The sequence below is a fragment of the Canis lupus genome, chromosome 12, assembly GCF_003254725.2.
Source record: "Canis lupus dingo isolate Sandy chromosome 12, ASM325472v2, whole genome shotgun sequence".
NCBI lineage: Eukaryota > Metazoa > Chordata > Mammalia > Carnivora > Canidae > Canis > Canis lupus.
In genome coordinates this window covers 15296414-15316578 of record NC_064254.1, presented here as the reverse complement: position 1 = coordinate 15316578, position 20165 = coordinate 15296414, and the positions used below count along the sequence as shown (strand labels likewise).

At 40.7% G+C, this 20165-nt stretch overlaps 1 protein-coding gene across 10 annotated transcripts in view; it reads left to right on the top strand.

Moving 5' to 3' along the window:
• Positions 1-20165, top strand: part of ADGRF1 (adhesion G protein-coupled receptor F1) — a 91776-nt gene that overhangs the window by 55527 nt on the left and 16084 nt on the right. For 9 of the 10 annotated variants that reach the window (XR_007401153.1, XR_007401158.1, XR_007401155.1 and 6 more), the window contains 10 exons: positions 1477-1626; positions 2870-3043; positions 4684-4784; positions 5633-5691; positions 9596-9756; positions 10880-11043; positions 12695-12883; positions 14603-15976; positions 17682-17723; positions 18721-18780. Coding sequence is in view for 2 of the 10 variants with exons in the window: in XM_049092138.1 (XP_048948095.1) it covers positions 1477-1626; positions 2870-3043; positions 4684-4784; positions 5633-5691; positions 9596-9756; positions 10880-11043; positions 12695-12883; positions 14603-15976; positions 17682-17723; positions 18721-18780 (2474 nt within the window). In the remaining 8 variants the exon portion in view is untranslated. Of the gene's footprint in view, positions 1-1476; positions 1627-2869; positions 3044-4683; positions 4785-5632; positions 5692-9595; positions 9757-10879; positions 11044-12694; positions 12884-14602; positions 15977-17518; positions 17580-17681; positions 17724-18720; positions 18781-20165 lie in introns of all 10 variants that reach the window. The other variant, XR_007401159.1, reaches the window with a different exon arrangement.

The following is a 20165-nucleotide window of genomic DNA, read 5'->3' as shown; positions in this document are numbered from 1 at the left end:
AAATCTAAACACTCTGGCTCTAGAACCAGTGCCATGAGCCTCCTCCCACTTCTTACCTGCTTGGGCAGTGGGAGCAGAAGTCCACTTACCTTCGCCTACTTGGTGTAGCTCCCAAGACCTGGGACAGAGGTTCCAGCCTACAAGGAAGAGGAGAGGAGAGAGTAAGAGGCTGGGCTGAAGCTCTATGCAGGGAGATGGTGGAAGCAATGGTAGCAGGAAATTCTTGTACATGTTCTGGGGCATGTCAGCCTCAGCTGGCTTCCTGCTACCCTCTTGAATGCCTTCTGAAAAGTCTAGAGGTTGATCTGCTGATTTCCTTCTCTATAAATTTCCCTCCTGCCTGGTGCCCCAGGCTCCTAACAAATGGGCCAGTTTCAGAGAAGCTCCCCATCTCCTCCATCCCCGCAGAAAGCATGGCTGTCACGAGAAATCTGAGAATTCTAGGAAATTTCAGTGCCCGTGGCAGTCAGAGGAGACCCACAACAGAAGGATGTTCACCCTTTCCTTCTCTCTCTTTAGGGTCCTTATATTCCTAATCTAGGTGTGTAAATGAGCTTAGGACAATCTTGAAACCTCATGAAATCCCACACTATGCTTCATGTGAATGTGCCTAAATGAGTTCCGGGTAGGAGGATCCTCCTAGGATTCATAGTCTCCTGAGTCCAGAACATGTAACAGCCTCTCCTTAGGAAAACAAAAGGTGCTGCTCAGGAGTGATAAGACAGAGATGAGGGTACATAAAGGCTCAAGTAAGGTCTGGTTTGGTTTTGGTTTTGCTTTTGCATTTCATATAAGGTACTCAAAGTTGGCTAATTACTGAAACCTTCTCAGAGGATCAAAAAGGGCTCTTTGGAGAGGGAAGTGTGAGACTGGGGTTTTTTTCTTTTTTTAAAGATTTTATTTATTTATTCATAAGAGAGAGGCAGAGACACAGGCAGAGGGAGAAGCAGACTCAATGCAGAAGCCTGACAGGGGACTCGATCCTGGGACTCCAGGATCAGGCCCCGGGCTGAAAGTGGCTAAACCGCTGAGCCACCTGGGCTGCCCAAGACTGGGGGTTTTATACTGGACATGCTCCAAGGAGACTGGAGCCGGGAGAGCAAGAGGGAAGAATAACTAGGATTTTTCTCACCTCTTCTTTCTTGGGTCTTGGTGCCTGAAACTTGACCTTGAATGCATCCTGATGAACCATGTAAAGTCAGGAGGGTGATACCAGGATGGGTCAGGGAGAGTGGAGAGCTGGCTTGGCAGAAATGGGGATAAACATAGATCAAGCACATGTGGAGCTGTCTGCAAGTGTTTCCTCTGGATGCTCATTTTTATTTAGTGTCTGGATGAGTAGAAGTCAGTAACAAGCAGCGTGACATAGCCTATGACCTCCAGGCTACATGTGACAATTGCTTTCTGGTGGCTTCCTTGGCAATATTTCTCTCTCAGATTGAAAAAGAAAGCTCCTGACTATCTTCCTCTCTTTAGGCCCAGTCCGGGAGTATGAGCTACTGCTTCAGGTGTCCTATAGAGATTCCAAGGAGAAAAGAGACCTGAAGAATTTTCTGAAGCTTTTGAAGCCTCCATCATTATGGTTACATGCTCCAGTGAAGATTATTAGAGCAAAAGCCACTACACGTAAATCTGCCCTCTTGGGACTGGGAATGGAAGGGGGAAGGTGGGTAGCAGTCGGGTCAGGTTAGGTTATGCTATGGAGACAATCAACCCCACATTATCTGTGGTTTGAAAGAAGACATTTTATTTCCTCTTCATGCTACCTCTTTATTGCAGGCTGGCAGCAGGGTTGTGTTTGTGTGGTCACTTGGGAATTCAGGCTAATGAATCAGACACTATCTCAGATGTACTCAGTTGGAGCCAAAAAGAACACTCATTGGCAGTTGAATCCTCTAACTCAGAAGTGACACATATTAATTCTGCTTACAACTTATTGGCAAATACTGGTCTTGTGGCCCCATTCAACCTCAGGGGGCCAGGATATGTAATCCTACTATGTGCCTGGAAAAGAGCAAGAAGTAATTGATAGCACTAATGATCACAATGCTGGGTCTCAGAGACATTAAATGATTTGCCTAAAGCAGTAGTTCTCAAAGTGTGGTGCCCAGATTAGCAGCGGAACCAGTATCAGAGAGCTTAATGAAAATGTAAATCCTTGGCCCTGTCCCAGACTTACTGAATCAGAAACTTTGGAATGAGACTCTCTAGGTGATTCTGACACATGACAAAGTCTGGGAATCATTCCCTATCATAATATCACAAAGTTTGAGAATCATTCCATATCAAATATCATAATGCATATTTCCCCAAAAATGTCTGGTGACTTTGTCCCAATTTTTTGGCCAATTATAAAGGAATACCTGTTGATAGGTGTTTTAGGTCAGTCAGTAGGGAATGAGCACACAGAATTGGCTGATGGAATTTTTCACCATGACTCTCAAGAAGAAAAAACTCTCTTGATGTTTAGCATCACCTGAGAATGGTGCTGGGTGGGTAGGAGGAACCTCCAGCAAAATGGTGGTAAAGAACTTTTTAGAATTCTTAAATAGCTGTCAGGTTGACACCCTCTCTTCTGCTTCTCTTTCCCATTCTAAGGGCTATCTTCAGGGCATCCGTGGGCATCCATCCTTCTTTTGGATGTCAGGCCCAGCCACTTGATTTTGTGTTTTTGTTAGGTGTCTGTTATCAGGCTGAGAATCTATTGAATTGGACATATATTTACCTTAAACATATTACCATCCTACTTTCACCCTTCTAGCTCTTGGTGGGAAACACTTGGTTCAGATTCTAAGTCTAAGGGTGAGAGCTCAGGACTGGTCAGTTTATAAACCAGATCTCATGCAACCAAGCTCTGTTTTTTGTGCAGACTGTGGCAACCAGAATGGGAGTTTGCAGTGTGCCTGTGAGGACGGCTACACCTGGTTTCCTCCCTCATGCCTTGATCCCCAGAAATGCTACCTTCACACAGCTGGAGCACTCCAGAGCTGTCACTGTCATGTCAACAACCTCAGTCAGAGCACCAATTTCTGTGAGAGAACAAGTAAGCACATAAGGGTGCCAGGAGGAGAGTTCTGGGCTGGGGCCCCTCCCACCCAACCTGCACAGAGAGGGAACTCTAGTTTCTTGCCCATGTGTTAACTCTTAGTCTCCATGAGCAGAGCTATGGTTTGCAGGATTGTCAAAGGGCCATGACAACATAACCCACTAGGCTTAGCTGGACAGAGAGAGAGCTTTATAAGTGTAGAAAAAAGGGAAATGAGAGTTGATGTTTGGGCATCACTTTAACCTCATGGTCATCCAGCTCAGCTCTGCATTTCAATGATTTTATTGAGATTGAGGGGAATTCACAGGAATCCCAAGTAGGAGAACTGCTTGAGTACACAAAATTTTTTTCCTGCCTTCTTTTCATTTCTTTTGCCAACATCAATTTCCAGAAAAGGGAAGTCTAGAGGTGTGAGAGTAGGGAAGAACACATAATGGTTATACTGAAATACATGTTCTAGGTGGCCAACAAATATATGTATTGAATGCATTACCAAAACAAAACAGAAGTTAAAAGTCTAGCCTAGGAAACCAGTGGAAGCTGGGGGACCTTTGTTGCCTTAGGGTTATGTTCAGTAGATGATGAAGTGAGCCAAATGATGTGGCCTCCAGGGCTTGAAGGACTTTGGAAAGTCTCCTCAGAGACTACTCCAGTTCTCCTGAAGCTCTGGATTTTGGTAGAGCTGTGCAAAGAGAGGGAGAACCCAAAAAAACCTAGCATTCCTGGGCATTCTTGGCTCCCCTTCCCAGGACCATGCCAATTCATGATGGCCACACATATTTATGAAACGCCATATTTATACCCAGATCTGAGGTGAATTCTGGGAGGATACAATGAAACATTTCTCTCTCTCTATGAATTAGCAGCCCAGTTGGGGAGGTGAGGCTGTAATCCAAGAAAGAAGACAATGTAATTTCTTCAATAAATTTGAATGAAAGCCTACTTTTTGAAAGGTGGTCTATGTCTGATGCATCTTGAAGAGATACAGAGATGGATCAGACAGGGATTATACTCACAAGGCTCTTTCCAAAGTGGAGTGTGTTTATATAAACGTGAGAAATGCTCACAGATATGTTGGTACAAGAGGTTGTAAAGGAGTAGGAGTTTAGAGGAGCGAAAGAATTTGCGTTTGGGGGATCTGGGGAGGCCTTGCAGAGGAGGTACATTTGACTAGGTCCTAAGTGAAGGATAAACAGAGTTTGTCCATATGAAAATGAACAACAACCTGCCCCAGCACAGAAAAGCAATGGGAGAGTCAGCAAGTAGTGTCTTATAGTTTTTTCTTCTTAAAAAATTTTTCATAGGCAGAATGTTTCAGCTCAATGCCTAGATGGACACACATTTTAGTGTTAACTGACTGCCTTTTGTAACCACACATGAGTGGCCACACATTTACGTATTTGTAAGGTTATCTTGATCACCAGCACCTTCTCGTTATATTTCAAATCCACAACTGAAAAGTCTAGTTTTGTGTCTGCTTCCCATATTATTTTAGGTGAACATTCATTACATTACAAGAAGAAATTGAAATGCTGCTGTTGAGTAGATGGGCTTCAAATGTACTTCTGTAATTTTATGCTGCAATAAATTCCACTGAGTGATTTTTATATCTATAAACCTCTTTTTATTTCCCATAGAGGTTTGGGGCACTTTCAAAATTAATGAAAGATTTACCAAAGACCTTTTGAATTCATCTTCTCCTTCATACTCCAAATATGCGACTGGAATTGAAATTCAAGTAAGCGCTTTCTACTTACTACATAAGAAATTGTTGGCTAAACATAAGTTCAGATGTTTTCAATTCAGTGTGTTTATTTAATACATATTCTTAATTATTCATGTTCAATGAGTTATTACAGAGCAGTTAATCGCTTTGCCCACAACTGACGTATGTTGAACGTTTTCTTTCTGGGAGATTTTTAACAATTGACTTCTTTCCATTTCTCTTGTGTTCATTTTTGCTCATTTATGTGAGTCATAGTCTACCAAGTCTTCTTGATTATTTTCTGTTTTATATTTGTCAAAAGAAAATTTCATGCTCCAGGCTCAATTGTCAGCATTTGGGATTCATTCCATAAAGAAGCCTCGCTTCTAAACAGAATTACTGAGCAAAATTCTGGACTATGTAATGAAGTCACCAAAAAGTGAATCAGTGTCTGTCTGCTTAGGATGATGGTTCAGATGTCATTTTCACTGAAGACATACACAATTACTTGCCAGATAGAGTCAGTTTAAATGCATATGGAGATTTATGGCTTATTTTTGTGAAGGAGAAAACAGATTGTGGGTAAATTTGTATCATCTAGCACCCAATCCCCTATTTTCTAAGCAATTGGTTCTCCAATCTTTACTAGCAAACTCAAAAATAAATGATGTGTGTGTGTGTGTGGATGTGTGTGTGTGTGTACAATTCTCAACTGTCATTTGAACTCTATTTGTATAATATGCAACTGCCTCCTGTAGTATCTCTTTCCTTTGCTCAATGGTTCTATTGGTTTACTTATTATCTGCGTGAGTTTTTTTTCTTAAATATCTTTCTTGTATGGGGTCAAAGATCAACATATTGCCCTTTTTTCTCTTTGTAAGCTTAAGGAGGCATTCAAAAGAATTCAAGATTTTGAGTCAGTTCGTGTCACCCAATTTCGGTAAGTACTCACAATGGCCTTAGAAGGACATCCCCAGAGGGGTGCCTGGGTAGCTCAGTTCGCTGAACTCCCACCTCTTGTTTTCAGTTCAGGTCATGATCTCAGGGTCATAAGATGGAGCCCTGTGTTGGGAATCTGAGCTCAGCAGGGAGCCTGCTTGAGATTCTCTCTCTCTCCCTCTGCCCTTCTCCTTTCACATGCTCTCTCTATATTTCTCTCTCTCTAAAATAAATAGATAAATCTTTAAAAACGGACATCCCCAGAATTGTGCACCCATCCTGCAGAATGCCTAGTGCCATTCCCAAATGATCTAGACAGAAAACAGGGAAGAGCCGGCCTTTCTAGTAGGATTCTCACTAAAACCGGACAAAAGTCTGTGATGCTTCTAAAAGTCAGAAGAGGAAACTTAAATACTGAATGGCATTCTCCAAGCTGTAGCTCAGGAACTGGAACTGCAAACCCATTGTTGCAGAACTTGGGATGAAACAGGAAATCATGGTATGCAAGTATGGGAAGGATGAGGGGTAAAGATGAGGGTTTAGGTTGCAGAAGGATGATTTCTCTCTGTTCACAAGCACAGAGGGGTATGATACAGTTATATAATTGGGAGCCATGCGAGGAGACTTGGGTAAACCATTTTTGTGTAGATATCACCTATGCATAGCTCAAAACTGACTAGGTATTGTCTACAGCAAATAAAGAGATATTTAGTAAATTGTCCTTTTGTTTATGCTTTCATTCCAAAAATCAACTGGTTAGTTAGCCATGTGTACATTGATTACTACTAATAGTCTACTTGATAGAGGAAGGGGCTTAGAGGTCAGAGAGCTTGACTCTGAAAATATATATTTTTCACAGTTAAAGAATAGCTATAGGAAATTTTCAACAGCATTGCTTTAAATATACTGTCCTAGATATTATCCTTCCAATTCTCTTATGTTGTTACATAAAGGCCTATATGTATAATTTTCTTTAAAATTCAATGTTAGGAAAGATACTGCTTCTTTTTTCTAATACCAAGTTCTATATAATAAATTATATTTTCTTTTCTGACTGCAGTTACTGAATGCATAGAAAAACTTGAAACAATCACAGTAATTTTTGTATTCAATATTCATATTTTTCTTTACCTTGGTCCTAGTTTTCCATTTATATTTATTTCTTTTTTATAAAATTTATTTGTTAATGAGAGACACAGAGAAAGGCAGAGACATAGGCAGAGGGAGAAGCAGGCTACCTCTGGGGAGTGTGATGCAGGACTTGATCCCAGGACCCCAGGATGATGACCTGAGCCAAAGGCAGACACTCAACCACTGGGCCACCCAGGTGCCCTTCCATTTATATTTCTAACACATATTCCATTCCATATATTTTATAAGCTATCTCCTGTAATTTGTAGATAAAATCATAAAGTAGGCATAAGTCAATAAAATACAATTATTTAGGTCTTATTGTCTATGTCTATGATTTAAAGTAAATCTTAATCTCTTAATGTCTCAGTTTACTTCTCTGGTGAATGGGACTGTTAAAGCTTGTGGAATATGATTTAACTTGATTAAATCAAATGAAATCATAGGCAGGAAAATATTTTGTAAACAATGTTTTGTTGATAGGAGAGCCGTATCAATGCAAAGACACTGTGACTCTCACTACATAAAAGAGTGTTTGGATTTATTCAAACATTGTGAGTGTAGTTCAATGTAGTGATTAAGAATTTGATATTTGGAGCATGAGAGATTCTAATCCATCAGTTAATAATTAATCATTACCTGACCCAACTTCTCTTTGGGACTCTAGCTCCCTTACCTACAAAATGGGGGACAATATAATGTTTACTTTATGGCATTATTGCAGGATTTAATATATATGATCTCACTTGTTTTCATGACCTCAAAACACAATGCATTATGCTGATGGTTTCTAAATGTATTACTTGAGCTTAGCCTTTCCCATGAAGTCCAAACCCAAATATCCAACTGCCAATTAACATCTCCATTGGACTTTCTAGTAGTCATGTCAAACATAATGTGTCCAAAACAGGGATCCTCCAACTTTTCTCCTCAAAACCTTTAAGCTACTTCTCCCACTGCTGTGTTCATCCCAGTTACAGTGACGCAAGTCTTCCAGTTGTACACACCCAAACTTGAAGTCATCCTTTGTAATCATTTTTTATTGAGGTATAATTTACATAGTGAGAGCTCAAGCCTTATGTATACAGTTTCGTAAGCATTGACAAATGCTTGTACCAGCCACCTTTTAAGGAGACAGAACATTTTCATCACCCCCTGAATTTACCTTGTACCTCCAGACAATTCCATGCCCACCCCTACCTCCCACCAGAAATCACCACTGCTCTTATTTCTATCATTGTAGGTTAGTTTTGTCTATTCCAGATCTTCATATAAAAGGAATCACCCAATGTGTAGTTTTTGTGTGTGTCTGGCTTCTTTCCGTCAGCATAATGTCTTTGAGAGTCATCCTTGTTTTTCTGAGTGCCAAGGGGTCCTTCCTTTTTTTTTTTTTTAAGATCTATTTATTTATTTTAGAGAGAGAGGGAGAGAGAGTCTTAAGCAGACTGCATGCTGAGCATGGAGTATGTCTTAGGGCTCAATCTCACAACTCTGAGATTTTGACCTGAGCTGAAACCAAGAGTTGACACCTTACTGACTGAGCCACCCAAGTGCCCTTGAGGAGGGTTTCTTCCTTTTTATTTCCCAGTGCTATTCCATTGTATGAATACACTGCAATTTGTTTTTCCATCCCTTACAGTCATTCTTGACAGGATCCTTTCTCCATTCCTAGTATCCTTCGTGATTCCCATGGCTCAGTTTTCATGTGCAACCTGACCACTTCTCCCCACACACACTGGCCCCCTGATGGATCCTCCTGTTTCCCTGCTTGCCTCCCTTCAGCTCATTCTATGCAGCGGCTCATTCTGAGCATGGCACTGACTTTTACTAAAGAATGAAACCTTTTAATAAAAATAAGATTCAAACTCTAAGGCCCTACCCAATCTGGCTTCTGGCTACTTACCTAAAGTCATCTCCTACCATTTCTCTCTTGCTCATTGAAACTTAGCTATGCTAAAATTAATTAATCAATCAATTTTGTCTTATAACTTGTTTTATTGAACTCAGTTTATTCCCCCTAGGATAATTGAAACCCACACTGAAGCCTTTCTGCATTGAGAAACAACTCCAGTTCTTGAGCTGGCAGATAGTCTTTCTATTTGTCTAATTGTCTAACTCATAGCATTTTCCTGCCTCAGGACCTTCACACAAGCTGGCACCCTACATCAATGTTTTTTGTAACACTGGACTTTTCTTCTCATTGTTTGGGCCTCAACTTCAGAGACCCTCTGCATAGAAAAGCCTTTTTTGGCCAGCTTTATTTTAATGTGAGCCTCATTGAGGCACCCGTGTGGCACAATAGGTTAAACAGACCTTGGTTTCAGCTCAGGTTTTGATCTCATGTGTCATGATCTCATGGTGGTGAGATTGAGCCACGCATTGGGCTCTGTGTCAGAAAGGAGTCTGCTGGAGATTCTCTCCCTCTGCCCTTCCTCTCAGTCATGCAGACATGCTCTCTCTCAAAGAAATAAATAAATATTTTAAAAAATTTTAAAGAAATAAAGTGGGACTCATCTCCACCTACTATTCTTATCACTGCATTTATCTCTCATAACATTTAACTAAATTTATATATATATTATATACAATTGCATAATTACTTATATATGGTGGTTACTTGCTTCTTGTTTGTATTATCTTCTCTACTAGAATGTAAGCTCTATGAAGGCAGGGACCAAATCTATTTGATGTGTTCCTATGGATCCAGTGATGTGCATACATGCAGCAGGCCCTGAGTGACTGACTAAATGAATCTCATTTTTCTTTCCACATAGTCCTTACAGAGATGGAAGAATCTTTGCTGGGTTTGAAGTTGTGAGTTCCAGCAGCACATCTGAGCTGCTGTCAGCCATTAAACAGGTGGCTAAGAAGGTGAAGGAAGGCCTTCACAAGCTGTTCCCACTAGAAGACAGCTCCTTCAGAGTATTTGCAAAAGGTAATACTGAATTCCCATCCCTGGCTTAGGTTATGAGAGTCCTCTAAGTAGCAACTCATTTGTCTCTTCAGGAAGTAGACTGGAAAGGTTTCTGATACAGAATTGTTCTAGGACTGACTTTTAGTAGACACAGGCAGCTGTCTTCCCCCCACCATGATGAAACTCAAATCCAGCCACCTATTTCAGATCCTTGCTGACCAGAGATCTGATCTCCAGCTCACCAAGGGAAGACTACCTCTCTTTAGGCTCTAATGGACATGACTCAGCAATAGTTCACCAGTACACATGTTGAAAGAGCCCTGGGGGTGACATATTCCTAAACCATAATTCAAAGAACCAAAGAAAATATGCATGTATCTAGATCTTTAACATGCACACATACATACTCACACATGACACCCCACTACTTTTCTTCAGATTTTTTTCCTTTTCCTTTTTTACATTCAGTCTTAAACCTCTTATACCTGCATATGTGCCACTTTCAACATTTATTCAACAATATTTACTAAGTGCCAAAGTGTCTAGGCACTTAAGACACAGTACTGGGAAAAACAAGTACACATCAGAGCCCTGGAGGATCGTCCATTCAGGGTTTCCTTCTCCTGGTCCCAATCACGGTAAGAATATACTATTAAGGGCCAGGGGCAAGAATAACTAGTGGCTCGCCACAATGTGAAAAGCTTTTAAAAAGGGTAAAAAGCAGAATGTGTCATCCTAAAATGGCAACCACCCATCTTATAACCATATCATTACTGCTTTGTTCCATAGCTTCTTGAAGATTTTCTGATTTTCCAACACATCCTTATGGAATGAAACTCTTTTCTGAGAGTGATCATCCCTGTCTTATTTTCACCTGATGTTTACTAGTTTATAGCCCATTAAAAGCAAGATTTTTGGCACAGGTCAAACACCTAGAGGGAAAGAGGCTGGCCATGGGGAGGGCATCAGAAAGTAGAAAGAGTACTGATAAGGATGAAGCTGGGCATCAAGGACAAATTTCTACTCCTGAATTTTGTCTGGGTTTTGTCTCTGAATGTATGACTTCGAATGCACTGATATATGCTTTGTATAGAGTGCCAGGCTATTTACACCTTTTTCCTTTTGGTTTCCATTTTTTCCCCAGCCCAGTGTAACAGCATTGTCTTTGGATTTGGGTCCAGGAATGATGAGTTTACTCTTCCCTGTAGCAGTGGCTATACTGGAAACATTACGGTCAGATGCCAGCCCTCTGGGTGGCAGGTCCTCAGGGAGATGTGTGTGCACTCTCAGCTGGAAGAATTGAAGAAGGTAAAGCATCTCTGTCTTGCATGCTGAGTTTCACAGTGGGTATCCCTCAGTGAGCATGGCTAGGTGAAGGTTAATATGTTAATTTGTTCCATTGGTCAGTGCACAGAAGTCGGGGTGTTATCAGACCCTGGTAAATATAGGCAGTGTTGGCATGATTGGCAGGGTCTAGGTGGAAGCCAAGAGAGTTAGAAAAAGTCAGAGGTGATAGTCCTAGTTGGGAGGGTGCTACAGAGTAATGAATCAATTTTAAAATGGTCTATGATAGATGGTAAAACAGCAACTAAGCTGGTCTTAGAAGTTCAGAAAGCCTGGGAAACAAAGATCCAACTAAAGGTGTGAGTCAGAAGCTGCAAACTCAGTACAAGTAAAAATATACACATGTTAGAAATCTGGGCAGCCAGAGATGAACCATATGCAATGATAGAATGACAGTGGATCTTAAGGGTCATCTGGCTTATCAACCTATTATTACAGAAGTGAAAGACTAACCAGTTAATGATCCCTCTGGTAGCAAAAGTGTTAAATTAGAAACATGGTCACTTGATTTCCAGTCCAAGACTGTGACCTCCACATGATGTTTTCTTAGGAGGGTTCAAGTTCTTAAGGAAAGGTAAATAGAAAGATGGAAGCAAATGATGAGGAATTAGAACTCAAGTCATGGAAAAGAAGTACTCCAAGACCAGTTCACAGATATTGTTTTGCAAATAGATGTCCATATTAAGCAGAACTTCTCTTCCAGCTAGAGACCCTACTATTGCAGATGAAGTCAGAATGGTATTTCTCAAGGGACTATAGAAGTTTACTGCTTCCTTTCTGAGGTTTTTCATCTGTAAACTGGGTGGGGAGAGGTCAGACTCGATGGCTTCTGGAGTCTATCCTTGCTCTTGCTTTCTTTGCCTCAGTCTGGACATGGACCATAGCTGGGACTAGTCCAATCCAGGGTGTGAGGGCAGGCAGATCCCAGGTGCTTTGAGCACAGAATACTACTTTGTATTTGAGTACAAATTCTCTGCTTTGAGCAGAGAATACTACTATCAGCTGAGAAAAAGCAAAAAGGAAAACAGATGGTCAGGGGATGCCTGCATGGCACAGTTGGTTAAGTGTCCAACTCTTGATTTCAGCTCAGGCCATGATCTCAAGGTCTTGAGATCAAGCCCCCAGCATGCTCTGCACTGAGCGTGGAGCCTGCTTAAAATTCTCTTTCTCCCTCTCTCTCTGCCCAGTGCCCCCCCCCCCCTCAACTCATGCTCACATTCTTTCTGTCTCTCAAAAAGGAAAACAGATGGGATCTTGTTCCTGGGTTGACTTGTTTTTAAGGGAAAGGAATATCCTTTTTTGGCTGCCTTCCAGGATAGCTCAGTATAGTGGAAGTAGAGAGGAACCTCAAGAAAGAAGCAAAACTCCAAACCCAAGACAAAGTGTAGTCAGATCTTCACATATGTCCCTCTATCTTCAAGGATTTCTCAGCATAGTATAGAGAGCATAACAGAATTTAGTACCAGTAGACCCTACCTTTCCACTTCCTAGCTGGGTACTGTTTGAAAAGTCACTGAATCTCACTGAATATCAGTTTCTGTATAATTAGGGTCATAGTTTATGTGAAACACAAGCCTTTCATTGTTCTATAAAACTTAACCATTTTTATTCCTAGAATCTCAGTGTGATGGCAGGCCATGCCACCGAGACAGCTGTGTCATCCTTGGTGCGAAATCTTTCCGTCGTCATTCGGCAAAACCCATCAACCACAGCTGGCAATTTGGCTTCAGTAGTGTCAATTCTGGACAGCGTCTTGTCCCTATCACTGGCAAGCCATTTCAAGGTGTCCAATTCAACAATGGAGGTAAAGTCTACCTGTGCTTATAGGACTCACTTTAGAGGCTCAGTCTCAGGAGGAATGACAAAAACCTGAGTTGAAGGTGCACTAATGAAAAAGAACAGAATCACGGAACAGTCATTGTGTGAGCCTTATTGCATTCTCCACAATGTACAAAAAAACTCATGGGATCAATTATATGAATTCAAAGCAAGAGGGGCCTATGTCTAGGCATGCTTAGAGGAAGGGGTGAGCATCTGCACTGTATGACACAGTATGACACTGTATGACACTATGTCATGCTGTATGACACAGTATAACACTGCGTGAGACAGGTGCCCGCTGTTTAATGTCTTTCCACCTGTCGTTCCTGTGGCTGAGAGCTCGGACTTCAGTAGTGCATATTTTAAGAAATCCCTCTTTTAAATGGGGAAATTCATGATTTAGTCGGGATATTTAAAAATTAGCTTAAATTTTATTCATATAAAACTTGCTTACTAAGAATTGCAAATAGGCAAAAAAAAAAAAATGATATGTAATCTGGTCACCCTAGAATAGCCACTGCTTGCATTTTAGGTATCATCTCAGTGCCTAGAAAATGAAAAGTAGCACAAACAGGAACTCAATAAAGATTTGTTAAATAAATGTCCTTCCAAACATTTTGGATGTATGCATTTTATATGGTAAAGTATATAATATTTTACAAAATTGGATTGTAGAATTATAGCATTCATGATCACACCATGATACTTTAACTACATAAGGTGACATTATATCAGAGAAGACATTAAATATAAGTAAGTTAAAACTCCGTGAATCAAAGAAAAAATACTCAATTTTTTTTAAAGCCTGACTATGTGTTGTTTACAAGAAACCAACTAAAACAAAATGACACAGAAAGTCTAAAAAAAAAAAATATGAAGGGCACAAACAGGGCAGGCAAACAGAAACCATAAGAAGGCAGAGGTTCCAAGGGGCAGTAAAAGAAGCATGCTATGGGACTTGGGGCCAGAAGCCACAGAGGGCTCATTTAGAGTCAGACTCAGAGTGACGATGACTGGGACAGAATGCCTGCAAACCAGAGCCATCGGCCAGAGACAGGGTCCTGTTGGAGAAAGCAGCACCTTTCAAGGACTTGTTTGGTAAAGGAAGCTTTTAAACTAAGACGGACCCTTAAAACCCACAAGGGTTTCATGCTTCCAGGTCACTTGTCCAGTGTTTAAGGATTTTTGCTTTATATTCTCTTCTTTTGCTTTATAGTCTCTCCTATTAATTATCATATGCACACAAATTAAAACTTGAATGTGGACGACATGAATTTAGAACTTCTGATATCAGCAAAACAAATGTAACATTGGAAAGCAGTTTAAAACAATGTCCAATGTGTTGCTCTTTCAGCCTCAGCCTGAGCAGGAAGGCGGCCGTATTTGTCACCTCTGAGGAAGGAAATGGGCCCTGATGCAGCCCACATCACAGGATTCTTTCTCAGCCATGCTGGCATCCCAGTGTGCATACAAACGCTCTGGGGAGATCACTCTGGAACTTTCACAATTCCACTGACCCAAGTTTCTTTACCCAAAGTTTCCACTGTGCAGAGCCACTAAACTCATTTTCGCTGAGTTTGGATGTGGTCAACTGGGCTAACTCTCTGGGCAATAGTGATACTTAATCCTGACGACTATCCCCTCCTAGTCCTCTGACCTGCTTATTCAAAATACAAACTGACTTTCATCCTTGTAATTTCAGGATGTCATCAGTATAGCTGACCACATCCTCAGTTCAGCATCAGTAACCAACTGGACCGTGTTACTGCAGGAAGAACAGCAAGCCAGCTCGAGGTTTCTGAAGACACTAGAAAACATCAGTAGCCTCGTACCTCCAACAGCTCTGCCTCTGAATTTTTCTCGGGAATTTATTGACTGGAAAGGGATTCCGGTGTCTGCAAGCCAACTTAAGATGGGTTACAACTATCAGACGGAACTGTTCCCCACAAATGCCTCCATTCCTGTCAAAGGCCATGTGTTGATTGGGTCAGACCAATTCCGGTGGTCTCTTCCAGAAACAATTATCAGCATGGCCTCGTTGACCCTGGGGAATATTCTATCTACTACTCAAAATGGAAATGCTCAGGTCAATGGGCCCATGATATCCACGGTTATCCAAAATTATTCCATAAATGAGATTTTCCTGACTTTTTCCAAGATAGAGTCAAATCTGAGCCAACCTCATTGTGTGTTTTGGGATTTCAGTCGTTTGCAGTGGAACAATGCGGGCTGCCACCTAGTGAACGAAACAGCAGACACGGTGATGTGCCGATGTACTCACCTGACCTCCTTCTCCATACTGATGTCACCCTTTGTCCCTCCTGCCATCATCCCCGTGGTGAAATGGATCACCTTTGTGGGACTGGGCATCTCCATTGGAAGTCTCACCTTATGCCTAATCATTGAAGCTCTATTTTGGAAGCAGGTCAAGAAAAACCAAACCTCCTACACACGTCACATTTGCATGGTGAATGTAGCCCTGTGCCTCCTGATTGCTGATGTTTGGTTTATTGTTGCTGCCACTGAAGGTTCCACCGTAAACCTTTCTGGAGTCTGCATAGCTGCAGTGTTCTTTATGCACTTTTTCTACCTCTCCTTGTTCTTTTGGATGCTCATGCTTGGCATCCTCCTGGCTTATCGGATCCTCCTTGTGTTCCATCACATGGCCATGCCTTTGATGATGGCTGTCGGGTTCTGCCTGGGGTATGGGTGCCCTCTCATTATATCTGTCATCACGATTGCAGTCACCCAGCCTAGCAATGCCTACAAAAGGAAAGATGCGTGTTGGCTTAACTGGTCTGATAGGAGCAAACCCTTACTGGCCTTTGCTGTTCCCGCACTGACTATTGTGGCTGTGAATTTGGCTGTGGTGCTAGTAGTTCTCACGAAGCTCTGGAGGCCCACTGTTGGAGAAAGACCGGGTCAGGAAAACAAGGCCACTATTGTCCGCATGGGGAAGAGCCTCCTCATCCTGACCCCTCTGCTGGGGCTCACCTGGGGCTTTGGCATAGGAACAATAGTGGACAACCAGAATCTGGCTTGGCATGTTATTTTTGCATTACTCAATGCATTCCAGGTGAGAACAATAACTCTTTCTTTCTTTCTTTCTCTTCTTTCTTTCTTTCTTTCTTTCTTTCTTTCTTTCTTTCTTTCTTTCTTTCTTTCTTTTTCTTTCGTAACTTCTTATATCATCAGGTGACTGGAATAATTATAGAGAACTGAGGTTTGTAATACCACTCTGGAGGCTATCTCATCTCTCTGCCTCCAGTGTGTAACCAACACTGCCTGGCAACAGTGAATAGAAAATAAACACATAAGCAACAGGATCCATATTTTCTAATAGTTATTCTCACACTAAAGCAGAATATTAGACTTCTTCAGGAATCCATCCCAGGATTTTAAGCATTTGAGTTCATAGAGCTAATATTAATCCCTCTTGCTGCCAACTCAGTCCTCTTTCTCTTGGGCAGACATCTGCAAAAGCACACAGGGGAAGGGAAAGAAATCATGAGTGCTTGTTGACTCTGAATGGTGCCCAGTCTCTAGAACATGACAGAGGAGGAGCTGGCAAACTGTAGCCAGCTCTGTTTTTGTAAATAAAGTTTTACTGGAACACAGCCATGCCCATTTTTATAGATATAGTCTGCGGCTGCTTTCTTTACACTGGCAACATTGAGTAGTTGCAACTGTATGACTTGCAAAGCCTAAAACATGTCCTATCTGGCTCTTTACAGAGAAAGTTTGCTTACATCTCCTGCAAAGCATGGGTTTTATATTCCACAATCAAAGAATGTTCAGAGACTTGTGGACGAAATAATCTTTAGGTTTCATTGAGTGTGGAAGGGAGCCTTTAACCCTGGTTGGATGAAAGTTTTCTGGTCACCTTTGCACAATGAATCAGGGAAGTGGTGATTAAACATTTGAGCTCTGGAGTTAAATAGGTCTGGGCTCAAATATGTCATGTTATCAACTGTGACCTCTAAAAAAATTACTTAATCTCTCAATTCTGTCATCGGTTAGAGAGGGATAATATAATTACCTAGATCATAAAGTAAATGTGAGGATTAAATGACATCATTTAGCTCTTAGTACATTGCCGGGAATGTAGGAAATGCTAATATGTTTTCTAAAAGCAACCAGTTCTCCACCTATATCAGTGCACCAGTGAACGTTTCAGTGGTACCAGAAGGCAAACCCAGGGAGCATGGACCTAATGGAGGCAGATTTAGGGAGCCTTTGTGGAGGGCAAGCCCATGGTGATATGCTGTGTGAACAGACACCAACTGAGGGTGGTCTGACTATGAAGAGGACCTCAAGCTTCAATACAGCCTCTGCCAAGGGTTCCCTGAGGGCTGGATTTGATGCAGATAGAACAACCCTATGCTTAGGGTTGGACCTCAGTGTCCACTGCTGTCATAGATTTATGTGCACTCAGTAAATGTTTATTTAATGCTGTTCTAAAGAAAGACTAAGATATAGAAGCATATGGAAATTATTTGGGGTTTAGGATGACTCAAAGGGAAAAGAAAGCTCCCCATGCATTTAAAATCTTATGCACTCATTTATTTACTTATACATTCAACTGAAACATTTTTCTGAGTGCTTTGTGTTGTGCCAGGTTTTGTGGAGGCAGCCTGTGTTCTTGCTTTCAAGGAGCGCACAGTCTAGTAGGGAGGCAGGTAAGAAAACAATGTTGGGTGATGGAATAGTATTACACAGCAATGCTTTCTTTTCTGGAGAAAAGCCCATGCATGTGATTTATTTCTTTTTCTTTTTTAAAGGGTTTTTTCATCTTATGTTTTGGAATGCTCTTGGACAGTAAGGTATTGTGCTCATTTCTCTCTTCATCTCTTTCTTCTTCTAATCCAGGGATCTAACTCTTCTCCTTCAATTCTGGGCTCTTATTCACTTATAAGAGATGAGACCATGCATACTCTTGTAATCAAATTCTATAATTTTATAAAAGGCAAACTCAGTGAAAACACTGCTGATAAGAAAACCATATAGAACGAATCACAGAATATAATATAAACATTATAGGAAAAAAAGGGAAACTATTTTTACTTTTCATTTTGTTACTTTAATCAATGGTTTGGCAATCATTAAAGAGCAGAAGTACTTTCTAGAGGGGTGAATTCCCTTTTGCTCCTTTATTAAATGTATGCATTTACATAGGATATGCTGAAAGATGCATCTACTTCTACATTTCTAGAGTTTTATATGGTAAATATTAAATAACCTTTAACATTAAATAAAATCTCTAATGAAGGATGATCAGTATAAGTAAAAGATAATAGAAAAGATATATGTAAACTTGTGTTATCATTTTTCCCACCCATTGAGCAATTCTGTTGAGAGAGGCAAGACAGTAACTTAAGTGATATAGACTGTTTTTAAGAAGATAAGAATATTTTATAATTAGTACAATTGTAGAACATGCACAAAATCCCTGTTTATAAAGAAGCAATTTTCTGTCCTTGATTGGACTCAGTAATTCTCTTGATGGCACCATTCACAGGTTAGGAAACCCTTTACTTCAAAGATAAATTTCAATTCAGCAATTATTGCCAATTACTATTGTCTAGGATCTGAATTATTCTGGCTTTTGGTACTGTTGTTCTTTGTTTAATCCTAGATTTATTTATAAGTAAAGCAAACAAATAAAAGAAATCTTTTCATCAGGAGCCATACTTATGGTCTATTAAGCGCTTCCAGGAAATACCTCTGTCAAATAGCAATTCTAATCTATAGTTTTCTTCTGGATTTATGTATTATGATTGTATATGTGTCTCTGTTCAATATTTCTCTGTTGCCCTATAGCTGCGACAATTGCTGTTCAACAAATTATCTCCTTTCAGCTCTTGGAAGCAAGCATCAAAGGTAATTATCTCCTGCTGCTGTAGGTCCAATGTGTGCAATTCCTGTTTTACTTCTCTCTGTGTGCAGTCCCACAGCAAACCCACTTTTGCAAAAGCTCTGGAGTTTCTGTCACCATTTTATTTCTGCTATTTGGCCTGGTGCTCAACATAGAGTCGCTACTCACAAAGTTGAGTGAGAAAATGAACAAGGGAACGACTGAATGAGAAGTCATGGAAAGTTACAAAATGGGCAAATACTTTTGAACGGTGCCATTTGCTTAATCTGACTTGCCTTCCAATATCTAGAGTCCATGAGACCCTTTTCTCTACCTGACTTTCTGCACCTCCTGTAGATCATTTTGGCTTCATGAAAGGAAGGGCAAAATCTTTTTTTTTATATATATACTTCAATTTGCCAACATTTAGTATAACACCCAGTGCTCATTCCATCAAGCACCCTCCTTAGTGCCTGCCACCCAGTTACCCCATCCCTCCACCCACCTCCCCTTCTGCAACCCTTTGCTTGTTTCCCAAAATTAGGAGTCTCTCATAGTTTGTGTTTCTCTCTAATTTTTCCCCACTCAGTTTCCCTCCTTTCCCTACTGGTCCCTTTCACTATTTCTTATATGCCACGTATGAGTGAAACCGTATGATAATTGTCTTTTTCCAATTGACTTATTTCACTCAGCATAATGTAAAGGGTGAAATTTTGATTATCTTCTTTATGTGAACTGTTCTTTGAGTTTTCTCACTTAAGTTGGTATAACTGACTCTGACCCTTGCAACTTGAGCTCTTAAATCTACAAACTGAGACATTTGTATGGAAACAAAGGATTCCTGTTTCTTTGCCAGGAAAGTGCAGTCCCTAGGAGAAGAGTATAGTTAACAACAAAAGCACTCATGTTCATGTTTTGTATTTTTGAAGTTAATTTAGACTTTTGCTCTTCAGCAAAACACTGAAGGCCTTTCGGAAAGAGGTCTAAGGTAGGGATTTCTGTGTCTGATAGAAGTCAGCTAACTTAAGTGCCTGAAAACCTACACAGGTGTTAGAGATTTTTACAAGGGGCAATATAATCTTTTGAAATAATAATTTTTAAAAAGTGAGGAAATTAACCTCTAACCTTAAACGTTTTCTCTGGGTCTGCATTTCCTCCGGCACTGCTGTGAATTAGGGAGCAGTGGTCCAATAGCCAGCAGATCTGCCTTGTATTTCTGACTCCGTAATCAATTGGCTGAGTGATTTTAGGAAAATCACATGGTACTGTTCGGTTTTAACTTTTTTCAACTGTTGACATTAACTGTTGGACTAGTTACTCAAAGCAAAAGTTCTGACTTTCCGTGATTTTGAGTTTATGTCTTGAAGAATTAAAATCTCTTGAACCAGAGAATGTGAAATGAATAAATCAC